This window comes from Nomascus leucogenys, chromosome X (genome assembly GCF_006542625.1).
Source record: "Nomascus leucogenys isolate Asia chromosome X, Asia_NLE_v1, whole genome shotgun sequence".
NCBI lineage: Eukaryota > Metazoa > Chordata > Mammalia > Primates > Hylobatidae > Nomascus > Nomascus leucogenys.
The window spans coordinates 73,242,340-73,255,301 of NC_044406.1; the positions used below are offsets into that span (position 1 = coordinate 73,242,340).

The following is a 12,962-nucleotide window of genomic DNA, read 5'->3' on the forward strand; positions in this document are numbered from 1 at the left end:
AGAAAAGGTTGTCACCTTATCTAACTTGCAAACAAATGCATTTTCCTGATAAGTCCTAAAAATACTGTAAGCTTTAATGTTCATTTTATTGAATTTCCTTGCCTTATGAGAATATTAGAAGAGCAAGTTGGAAAAATACTAGAGTTTAGGACATATCAGGGTATATGCATGAAAAAGCAATATCCTGAAACACCTGTTACACCTGGCCCCTGAACAAGGTGTATCATTTCCAATGAATTCTGCAATTAGCTGTATGTGTTTAATAAAAGACACAAAATTTTATATCCAAAAATGATCAAGCAAAGGTCAACGGTAAAAATGTTAGAAAGTTGCAGCCTTTTTATTTAGTACCCAGAGAATGCCAGTAATTTAACATATCTTGAGAACTGTTGCTCACAGAGTTTTAACAAGAACAAAAATAAATATAACTTCTATGTCTTCTTTGGCATGTTGTAAATTCAAAATGATAGCCATTTCTTTAGCAGCATTGTGAGAGAAAAAAACATTGTAAAATGAACTACTGGATTTGGTCTTACATGATAAAAAATTTAGTATAATAAATGAAAACTTTAATGTCAAAAAACCAATGGTTTAAAGAAAACATTAATAAAATAAATGGTAACATAAAATTCATAATATAGTCAGAAAAATAAAATAGTTTTTGAACACTGGGGATTGTTTAACTGCAGCTTTTAAGCTTTTAAGTACACGTAAATCAAATTTACACACAACTTTTATTTAATGCCATTTCAGTCTTCAGAAATGCAATGAAATGTCAGTGTATATATATATATATATATATATATATATATATATATTTGATATCAGAAACAAGTTTAGGAATTCAAAAGTGCTCGGGATGTGTTGGCAAACCAATTTTAAAAATGTGGCTATAGCAAACTGTGGTCGCTTCATAAAGCCTATGTAACTCCCAACTACCAACAGTACTTCCTTTTTTTTTTTTTTTAATCAAACAGAAAAACCACCTTCTCCCTTTTTTGTACTATGGAATTTAATGCAAGATAAATTCTAACTTACAAACCATGCTGGCATTTGGATATTTAAGGTTTCATGTGTAACTTTTTAAATGGCTGTTTCTTTTCTTTCCTTTTTTTTTTTTTTTTTTTTTTTTTTTGAGAAGGAGTTTCACTCTTGTTGCCCAGGCTGGAGTGAAATTGGCACAATCTCGGCTCACCGCAACCTCTGCCTCCCAGGTTCAAGTGATTCTCCTGTCTCAGCCTCCTGAGTAGCTGGGATTACAGGCATGTGCCACCACGCCCGGCTAATTTTGTATTTTTAGTAGAGACGGGTTTCTCCATGTTGGTCAGGCTGGCCTCGAATTCCTGACCTCAGGTGATCCACCGCCTCAGCCTCCCAAAGTGCTGGGATTACAGGCATGAGCCACTGTGCCTGGCCGGCTGTTTGTTGATAGACTGCTTTCCTGCTGTTAAAAATAATTTTATCATACTAAAAAACAAAACTACATATTTGTTATAAGGGGTAGCAATTTCAGAGAGAATGAATTTGGAAAGAGAAAGAAAATGTGACCTGAGCAATATTAGTTCATAGGAAAGATAAAAGTAAATAACCTAATCGGTCACATTTTGACAATTTTTTAAGAAACGAATGCAATTCGTACATTCTCTATAATTGTCCACCTAAAATTAGATGCTTAATACCTTTTGAAGAATAAATTAGTTCCCATAACTAGACAGTTGTAATTACAGCAAAACAGTCATCCACAGAAGCTCTATTGCCCAGCGTTTAGAAATGTGAATACAAAGCAAACCCTAACTTGGCAATTACATATATATATTTATTTATAAGCATTTAGCTAAAATTTATTTAGTGAATAATTAATTGAAACATACATAATTTGCCAATATAATGTAAGCTTGGATTTCCATATTCTAAAATTACTTTTGTTTTTCTAAATATTTCAAAGAAACTTATGTCTATAATTTAATATCTTCAAGTATAGTTCCCTTTTCTCTTATGTATTAGCAACCAAACTGAATTTTAGGTGATCAAACATTTTATTGAAAGTATATGATGGAATTCCCTATACTGTAAGAATAAAACCAGGAACAGTGCATCCATGAGTATAATGTATGTTGTGAATAATCACTATCAATGCCACTATATTCCCATATAAAAAGGCAAATAGCCCACTATTGATTTATTCTGCTAATTTCAACAGTCATTGATCTTGAGGTACATGCCAAAAATGCCTGACTAAGCTTTGAAATGTAAAACAAAAATGTTTTAAAGAAGTTTAATTGCAGTTGGCCAATATATACTTAATATGGCTTGCTTTTTTTTTTTTTTTGAAATAACATTGTGACTTAAAGGATTTCTAGGTCCTAAAATCTGGAAAAGGGATCTGGAAAAATTTGGACTCCATGAGTAGTTTGGATTCAATCTTTATGTGCTTTTTTTCTTTATAACAGGAATGGGACGGGGGTTGGGGGGATAAAACTTCTTATGCTATACAGGTCATGTACTGTGAGAAACAAGAATACAAAACTATGGGTTTAAAAACAACATATACAGAAATAATCGCCAATCTCTGTCTACCTCCACATCATTTTGTCATAGAAGTTCATTGTGATTAAAAAGCTTAAAAGTTTTTAAGAGAAAAGGTAGATTGAGAAGTAGAAAGGAAGTAGGAAGGAAATTGTGCAAAAAAAGAAACAGTTTTTAGATACTCTGACCCTGGGACACACTGTTCCTTTCCCCCAAAATGTTTTCCCTGATAAGAACTGAATTTAAAATTATCATCACCTTGTTAGACTGCCTGAAGATCCAGCAAATAGAAACTTGATTAATGCACAACTTCCTTAAAAAAATGCCAATTAACTATTAGCTACTGACAGAAAAATGTAAACTAATTTAGTAAGATAGCTTTCCTTTCACCTTTTTAGCTGGAAATATCTGTTCTGACAGATTGGATATCCTGATTTGGGGAAGAGGAAGAGGAAGGAACAAGGAGTAAGGACCACACAGAATCCTTCTGGGGATAAGGTAAACTTCGTTGATGGAGTATTGTTGTGAGGAGCTCAAGTAAGATAGATAGCATGAAGGGGCTGGAAAGCCAGGAGAAAGAGAATGTACAGAATACCACAAATATGCTTTGCCTACTTTAAAGCCTAAGTTTTCTCGTGGGCCTTAGAGCCAAGATAAATGGTTGTTTTCCTTCTTCATATATGAAAGAGCTCTATCTAGAAAATACTAGTCAATCTGTATGCAAGTTTCTCTGGGCAGTACTATTTTAACATGTTGTTCCAATGGGCAGACATTATAAATACCAAGCATCTGTTCTTAAGGTTGTGGGTTGCCTAAACATATGGAATCCCTTTGAGCCAAACAGAGGTGCTATCAAAATTGTTTTATTATATTGAATTACCAATGACAATAAATTACAAAAAACAATGTTTTAGACATTGCTGAGTCTAACAAAATAGGCTGAAGTTTGATCTTTGTGAAAGGACTTGAAACCATTGTTTTTTCCCACAAAAAATCCCCATCACCAGCACTGCATTCGAATTTTCTTGAAAATTGTTTCCTGAGTTTATTCATGGTAGTATGTGCTTAAGGACAACAGGTTGTTAGTCTATTTGAGCAAACCTGATGTTTTCTCTAAGAAAAACAAATTCAATATCCTCCCCCTTCAAGAACAATAAAACCCCAAACTGTGCTATCATTAAATACTACCAAAAACCATTAACTAGAAAAACACAATGCAAAATAATTATACAAGAACCCATTAGAAACCACAGTATTCTAAAGTCTTATAGAAAAGATGTGTTTTTACTAGTTAAGCATAGATAGAAGCCCCATCAAAAAAATGTTCAATCCAAATCTGCATTTTTGGCTATGGAGTTCTAGCCAAACTGGACAGAATTAGGCATCCTTACCTGGGCTCCTTCTACAAAATGACAGTATATTTTGAAGCTTTCCCATATAATAAGGTTGCCCCCTACTACTGTTGTTAAGCTAGCATATTTGAGTTTTTCAGTAGAAAACTCTCAATTATCAGGTACATCCAGTACCATACCTGTGTCTTTTATACACTGTCAGTCCTCACTGGGTGGTCAGAAATCATGCTGTTCATTGCTTAATTCTTATAGTGCTCCTTTTATGACAGGACTGTATGGCATGACCTTTCTGAGCAAGCTAATTTAAAATTAATTAAGACTGTCTACTTTTTAAAGCCATTGATTATAGAAAACCTGAAAGTTATTTTGTAATCATTTTTCATTTTCTGATTTCACTTCCCCTAATTTTATTACTTAAAATGCATCCATGGAAATAGTATCTCTCTCTGTTCTGAAAACTTCAACACCAAAATCACACCTCGGAGTTTGACATATCAATTCTGATAGGAAGAAGGCATAACAGCACAAGATAATGACAGAAGAAAATAAGTCAGAATATATGCATACAAACTGTTACATGCAAGTACATATATTAATAAAGCAAATGAGAAAAAAAGCCAAAATGGAACATAAAAAGCCATAAGACATGATACCTAACTACTTCTAAGTAATTATTTTTCATGTGGCATAAATTGTTCTTTAATATCTTTCAATTATTTCCAAAAGATACCTCAAAATAAGAATACATACTTCTTTTATATATCACACCCAGGAAACAGATATTTGTGCATGGGGTATAGATTATTTACATTACAAAGAGAATATGTATAGTTTCTTTTATTAAATACCAAAGTTACAAGTTTCCTAGCCTAAATTGTATAATTCAGCACTCAGTAATCAACTTTCTCTCTGAATGAAGCAAAGTAAAATACATAGCAAATAGTACACCTAACACGCACAAGTAGTTCACTTATATTCACTAAAGAAAACTGTGATATCCTCCAGTTTACATTCATGAATTCTTTCTGTCAGTAGTAGTAATAGTAGTAGTAGTAGCTGCTGCTGTTGTTGTAGCAATGGTATTTTCTTCAACAACGTGAAATGATTCTTTAGCATTTCATCATTTAGAGAAAAGAATACATACTACACAGTGGTTCTGAATTATACATTAAATAAGACCAATTTGGCCAGTTTTTTATAAATATGATTTTAAAATGTGCTCAAATTTTATGTAGACCATTAATATTATTCATATTTAAAATGTTAGTTTATCTTCATGAAGTAAAATGATTAAGTAGCATTGTCTAAAGTTTACTGTAATACAATATACTATATCATGTGTGCTATACGCACAAGTCCACTATAGCAAGATGTCAACTGTATTACCATAGGATTCAAGGTAGAATATGCTACACTGTACTTCAAAGCACATCGAAGTCAGAAAAACAACAGTGTAGTTCATTTATAAAGGGGATAGATGATGATTAAATCCAATTGGTTAACTTGAAAGTCAGTTTATATAACACCAGGATAGTGTCAACACCACATACTTCATTTTCAAAGGCTTAACCATGACCTATTTATAAGATTACACCAACAGTATAAAGCCTTTGGAAAAAGAAAGTTTCATTTGTACTAAATTTCCATTTGATGTAAAATTTACAGAAGCCTTATAAAAACCTTTATTTCTAAATGAGGCCACTTATGGATAATATACAGATCTGCCTGCACACATTATCTGAGATAATAATTCTTCTATAAAAACTTTGGCACCAACTATATCAAGAATTCATATATTAGCACAAATGTATTTTGCTCTGGCACCAAACCACTATGTTTACATTTTAGTAACTACAGTGAGTCAAATGAATGGAGTCCTTTGGTTTTACAGAATAACAAGCTTTTATAATAAGTTTTTGTTGTTTTTCTTTTATTAGAAAAAGCCTATCCTTCAGGATCTGATGTTTAAAAATACTAACATTGCTTGTCATTATACTATTATATATGTATCCTGATTGTTGGTAATGACTCCCCAAACCATAATTGTATGAAACAAGAAAAAAATATTCAAGTAACTTTATTTGAAAGGAATTTTAGAAGCTAGTGTGCAGAGAAGTTGTGAGGTCCTGGTGGACACCAATTATATGCTTAAATAAACACTTGAACACTACTGCAAACACATAGTATGAATATTGTGGACCTGTGAATGGTTTTTTTAAATCTCACTTCCCCTAAAAATGGGGATTTAATATTACTTAATATTCAAGTAATTTAGCAGAAAACGATGCCTTTGATAAGATTAGGAAAAAAGCCACACATTTAATTTCATCTTCATCCAGTTTGGCCTAGGAACATCACAAATCTTACAGGCCAGTTGATGTTCGCTTTTTCATGCTCCGTCGCTGGGCTAAGCTTGAAGCAGCTACAGGCTCTAGGACTGGTTGAAAGGTCTTGTGAGTCAGGGCAGAGTATGTTGCAACCATTGCTCCCTAAAGTAATGAGAAAATGTCACAAACTAAGTACAAATTCTGGAGTTTAAAAAAAAAAAAAACTTTCACATCATATCATGAGACATTTATCTAGAACGAAATGTTTTCCTAAGAAAATAATTGAATATATTAGATCTGTGCACTGATGAATCAATATTACTTGTATGTTTTTCATTTCAATAACTCCTTTTTACAAAAAATTGTTAAAACACTAACATTTAAAAACTTGGTTCAATGTATATGGATATAGGAATGGTTTCATGAACAGTTATAAATTAAGAACTAACAGCAATCTTTTATTTCAATATGAAACTTGCATTTAGCCCAATGCTAATTCCAGCATCTCTCGAAAGCAAGGCAGGTACAATCAAGAAATTTTTATTGTTTCATCTGAAAGGCAGTAATAAAGTAAGCTAAGAAAAATACGTGGTTGTTAATTTAAAAAAATCTATCTTTAAAAAATAAAGATATTTTAAGGAATTATTTAAATGTCATCAGCAAGTGGCACACAATGGGTTTATTAGGTATCTGATATCTCGAAGGCACATAAAAGTATGTTTGTTTTACCTTAACAACATGTGACACATCATTTCTCTTTGGCTGATCACTTGGCAACTGGTCTCTGTGAGTTATCCATGAATGCTTTAATATTTGTTCAGTAGTATACCGCTGACGTGGGTCCATATGAAGCATATGGGAAAGCAAATCCTAAATTTAAAAAAAAAAGTGTGTGTGTGTATATATATATATATATATATACATACATAATTTCACATTTACTGAAAATGTGACAGCATCAATAGCCTTGCAATCTGTTTATTTTACCTACTTTTATGCAAAGTAAAATCTATACTTTACACAGTTAACTCTCAAGAGAATCTTGAGAGATATTTTTCAATATATACTAAATCCTTATACACCACGTTTAAATCGGAAGATGCCAAATCTGTGGAATTGGATGTGTGATTAGTGAGGGAGGAGAAAAATGTAAAATGGCAGAAGTTACCTTGGAATATGCTAAATGTTCAGTAGGAGACAGGAGCTATTGAACTTTGCTGTTAAGCTGGGCCCCAAGGTGTAAGGGTATGTGTACACAGAAAAAACATAGAAGGGAGGGTCCCATGTAGTTAATCCATTCAATAAATGGTGGCTTACTGTATAACATATTAAGAAAGCAAACCATAAATCCAATGTTAGCAACTGGCTTCTATCATAGTAGTGTTCAGTGCATTTTAAGTTTTTTATCAGAGTAAGTGTAAGTTTGCTTATGTTATCTCTGTTGTAATAAAAAAAAAGTTGTAAATTTAATATAACCTCACAGGAAAAGTTTTCAATATATTAAGAGATGTAATACTTTTAAATAAACTGTCTCTCCCAAGTATCTTTTAGAGAAATGAGAAGTAAACTCCTTAACAAGCATTTTCAGAGAATCTGGCAAGATGGCCGAATAACAGCCATGGTCTGCAGCTCCCAGCGAGACCAACGTAGAAGGTGGGTGATTTCTCCATTTACAACTGAGGTACCCAGTTCATCTCACTGGGACTGGTTAGCCAGTGGGTCCAACCCACGGAGGGTGAGCAGAAGTAGGGTGGGGCATCGCCCCACATGAGAAGTGCAACGAGCCAGGGGACCGCTCTCCCTCAGCCAAGCAAAGCTGTGAGGGACTGTGCTACCCAGCCCAGATACTACGCTTATCCCATGGTTTTTGCAATCCACAAATCAGGAGATTCCCTGGTGTGCCTACACCACCAGAGTCCTGAGTTTCAAGGACAAAACTGGGAGACTATTTGGGCAGACACTGAGCTAGCTGCAGTTTTTTTTTGTTTGTTTGTTTGTTTTTTTTTTGTTTTTTTCCCCATAACCCAGTGGTGCCTGGAATCCCAGCGAGACAGAACCATTCACTCCTCTGGAAGTGGGACCCAAGCCAGGGAGCCAAGTGGTCTTGCTCAGTGGGTCCCACTCCCACGGAGCCCAGCAAGCTAAGAACCACTGGCTTGAAATTCTCACTGCCAACACAGCAGTCTGAAGTCAAACTGGGACAATTGAACTTGGTGGGGCGGGGGGGTGTCCACCATTACTGAGACTTGAGTAGGCGGTTTTCCCCTGACAATGCTAAGGGGGCCGGGAGGTTTGGACTGGGCAGAATTTACCATAGCACAGCAAAGCGGCTGTGACCAGACTGCCTCTCTAGATTCCTTCTCTCTGGGCAGGGCATCTCTGAAAGGCAGCAGCCTCAGTCAGGGGCTTATAGATAAAACCCCATTTCCCTGGGACAGAGCACCTTGGCGAAGGGGCAACTGTGGGCGCAGCTTCAGCAGACTTAAACTTTCCTGCCCGCCAGCTCTGAAGAGAGCAGCTGATCCTGACAAGGATTCTCCCAGCACAGTGCTCTAGCTCTGCTAAGGGACAGACTGCCTCCTAAAGTGGGCCCCTGACCCCTGTGCCTCCTGACTGGGAGAGACCGCCCAACAGGGGTCAAAAGACACCATACAGGAGAGCAACAGCTGGCATCAGGCTGGTGCCGCTCTGGGACGGAGCTTCCAGAGGAAGGAGTAGGAAGCAATCTTTGCTGTTCTGCAGCCTCCACTGGTGATACCAAGGTGAGCAAGGGCTGGAGTGGACCTCCAGAAAGCTGCAGCAGACTTGCAGAGGGGCCAGACTGTTAGAAGAAAAACTAATACACAGAAAGCAACAACTTCAACATCAACAAAAAGAACCCTCACACAAAAACTCCATACAAAAGTCATTAGCCTCAAAACATCAAAGGCACATAAATCCACAAAAATGAGGAAAAACCAGCACAAAAACGCTGAAAATTCCAAAAAATAGAATGCCTATTTTCCTCCAAATGATCACAACTCCTCTCCAGCAAGGGCATAAAACTGGACAGAGAATGATATTGACGAATTGACAGAAGTAGGCTTCAGAAGGTGGGTAATAACAAACTCCTATGAGCTAAAGGAGCATGTTCTAACCCAATCCAAGGAAGGTAAGAAACTTGATAAAAGGTTACAGGAACTGCTAACTAGAATAACCAGTTTAGAGAGGAACATAAATGACCTGATGGAGCTGAAAAACAGCACGAGAACTTTGTGAAGCATACACAAGTATGGATAGTTGAATTGATCAAGTGGAAGAAATGACATCAGAGATTGAAGATCAAATTAATGAAACAAAACATGAAGATTAGAGAAAAAATAATTAAAAGGAACGAACAAAGCCTCCAATAAATATGAGACTATGTGAATCAAATCTACGATTGATTCATGTTCCTGAAAGTGATGGGAAGAATGGAACCAAGTTGGAAAACACAATTCAGGATATCATCCAGGAGAACTTCCCCAACCTAGCAAGACAGGCCAACATTCAAATTCAGGAAATACAGAGACCACCACTAAGATACTCCTTGAGAAGAGCAATCCCAGGACACACAATCATCAGATACTCCAAGTTTGAAACAAAGGAAAAAATGTTAAGGGCAGCCAGAGATAAAGGTCGGGTTAACCTACAAAGAGAAGCTCATCAGACTAACAGTGGATCTCCCTGCAGAAACCCTACAAGCCTGAAGACAGTGAGGGCCAATATTCAACATTCTTAAAGAAAAGAATTTTCAACCCAGAATTTCATATACAGCCAAACTAAACTTCATAAGCAAAGGAGAAATAAAATCCTTTCCAGACAAGCAAATGCTGTGAGATTTTTGTCACCACCAGGTCTGCTTATAAGAGCTCCTGAAGGAAGCATTAAATATGGAAAGGAAAAACTGGTACCAGCCACTGCAAAAACATGCCAAAATATAAAGACCAATGACAATATGAGGAGACTACAACAACTAATGTATAAAATAACCAGCTAGCATCATGATGACAAGATCAAATTCACACGTAACAATATTAATCTTCAATGTAAATGGGCTAAATGCTTTCCATAAACAGAGCCAATGACAAAAACCACGATTATCTCAATAGATGCAGAAAAGGCCTTCAATAAAATTCAACACTACTTCATGCTAAAAACCGCCATAAACTAGGTATTGATGAAACATATCTCGAAATAGTAAGAGCTATTTATGACAAACCTATAGTCAATATCATACTGAATGGGCAAAAGCTGGAAGCATTCCTATTGAATACCAGCACAAGACAAGGATGCCCTCTCTCACTATTCCTATTCAACATAGTATTGGAAGTTCCAGCCAGGGCAATCAGGCAAGAAAAAGAAATAAAGGTATTCAAATAGGAAGAGAGGAAGTCAAATTGCCTCTGTTCACAGATGACATAATTGTATATTCAGAAAACCCCATCGTCTCAGCCTAAAAACTCTTTAAGCTGATAAGCAACTTCAGCAAAGTCTCAGGATACAAAAACCAATGTGCAAAAATCACAAATATTCCTACACACCAATAATACACAAGCAGAGAGCCAAATCATAGGTAAACTCCCATTCACAATTGCTATAAAGAGAATAAAGGAATACAACTTACAAGGGACATGAAGGACCTCTTCAAGGAGAACCACAAACCACTGCTTAAAGAAATAAGAGAGGACACAAACAAATGGAAAAACATTCCATGCTCATGGATAGGAAGAATCAATATCATGAAAATGGCCATAGTGCCCAAAGTAATTCATAGATTCAATGCTATCCCCATCAAGCTACCATGGACTTTCTTTGCAGAATTAGAAAATACTAATTTAAGTTTCATATGGAACCAAAAAAGAGCCCATATAGCCAAAACAATCCTAAGCAAAAAGAATAAATCTGGAGGCATCATGCTACCTGACTTCAAACTATACTACAAGGCTACAGTAACCGAAACAGCATGGTGCTGGTACCAAAACCGATAATATAGACCAATGGAACAGAACAGAGCCCTCAGAAATAACACCAAACATCTACAACCATTTGATCTTCGACAAACCTGACACAAACAAGCAATGGGGAAAGGATCCCCTATTTAATAAATGGTGCTGGGAAAACTGGCTAGCCATATGTAGAAAGCTGAAACTGGACCCCTTCCTTACACCTTATATAAAAATTAACTCAAGGTGGATTAACGACTTAAATATAAAACCTAAAACCATAAAAGCCCTACAAGAAAACCTGGATTATACCATTAAGGACACAGGCATGGGCAAAGACTTTATGACTAAAACACCAAAAGCACTTGCAACAGAAGCCAAATTTGACAAATGGGATCTAATTAAACTAAAGAGCTTTTGCACAGCAAAAGAAACTATCATTGGAGTGAACAGGCAACCTACAGAAGGGGAGAAAATTTTTGCAATCTATCCATCTGACAAAGGTCTAATATCCACAATCTACAAGAAACTTAAACAAATTTAGAAGAAAGAAACAACCCCATCAAAAAGTGGGCAAAGGATATGAATAGACACTTCTCAAAAGAAAACATTTATGCGGCCAAAAACATGAAAAAAAGCTCATCATCACTGGTCATTAGAGAAATGCAAATTGAAAACACAATGAGATAACATCTCATGCCAATTAGAGTGGTGATCATTAAAAAGTCAGGAAACAACAGATGCTGGCGAGGATGTGGAGAAATAGGAATGCTTTTACACTGTTGGTGGGAGTGTAAATTAGTTCAACCATTGTGGAAGACAGTTGGCAATTCCTCAAGGATCTAGAACCAGAAATACCATTTGACCCAGCAATCCCATTACTGGGTGTATACCCAAATATTATAAATCATTCTTGTATAAAGACACATGCACATGCATGTTTATTGCAGCGCTATTTACAATAGCACAAACTTGAGACCAACCCAAATGCCCATCGATGATAGACTGGATAAAGAATAGATGGCACATATACAACATGGAATACTATGCAGCCATCATGTCCTTTGCAGGTACGTGGATGAAGATGGAAACCATCATTCTCAGCAAACTAACACAGGAACAGAAAACCAAACACCAGGTATTCTCACTCATAAGTGGGAGTTAAACAATGAGAACACATGGATACAGGGAGGGGAACATTACAAACTGCGGCCTGTCGGGGGTTGGGGCAAGGGGAGGGAGAAGGGAAGGGAGAGCATTAGGACAGATACCGAATGCTTGTGGGGCTTAAAAACTAAATGACGGGTTGCTAGGTGCAGCAAACCACCATGGCACATGTATACCTATATAACAAACCTGCACGTTCTGCACATGTATTCCAGAACTTAAAGTAAAATTAACAAAAAAAAACCCTGTTCTAATATAGAAACAAAATCATCATATGCAAACGTTTCATCAATCGCAGAAGCAGTGAAACTAAAGACTCTTAAGTAGTACTATCAGATTCTGAAGAATAATGTAATTGGTTGAAACCATGTAAGCAACTAGGGCAACCAATCAAAAGCCATACTGGGGAAACATGTGCAAAAATAAATGGACAATTAATATTAAAAAGAAGATAACAATGATTTCAATGAAACAAACCTAAATGGTTATTGGAAAAATGATAAAATTTCAATAGTCCAAGGATTTCTTCTTGTGGTCAAGATGAAATACCAAGGACTGGATGTACCTATCTGCCCAAAACAACCAATTAAAAAAAGAACATAAAATATATAATATGTCAACAGTTT

The 12,962-nt window shown here is 36.0% G+C and overlaps 1 protein-coding gene across 5 annotated transcripts in view; it reads right to left on the minus strand.

Moving 5' to 3' along the window:
* Window positions 1-316: 316 nt before the first annotated feature.
* Window positions 317-12,962, minus strand: part of RPS6KA6 (ribosomal protein S6 kinase A6) — a 151,100-nt gene continuing 138,454 nt past the window's right edge. For 3 of the 5 annotated variants that reach the window (XM_030807036.1, XM_030807037.1, XM_030807038.1), the window contains 2 exons: window positions 6,935-7,075; window positions 5,939-6,367 (listed from right to left, as the gene is read on the minus strand). In XM_030807036.1, coding sequence (XP_030662896.1) covers window positions 6,242-6,367; window positions 6,935-7,075 — 267 coding nt within the window. In that variant the 3' untranslated portion in view covers window positions 5,939-6,241. Of the gene's footprint in view, window positions 6,368-6,934; window positions 7,076-12,962 lie in introns of all 5 variants that reach the window. The other 2 variants (XM_030807035.1, XM_004092461.3) reach the window with 2 other exon arrangements.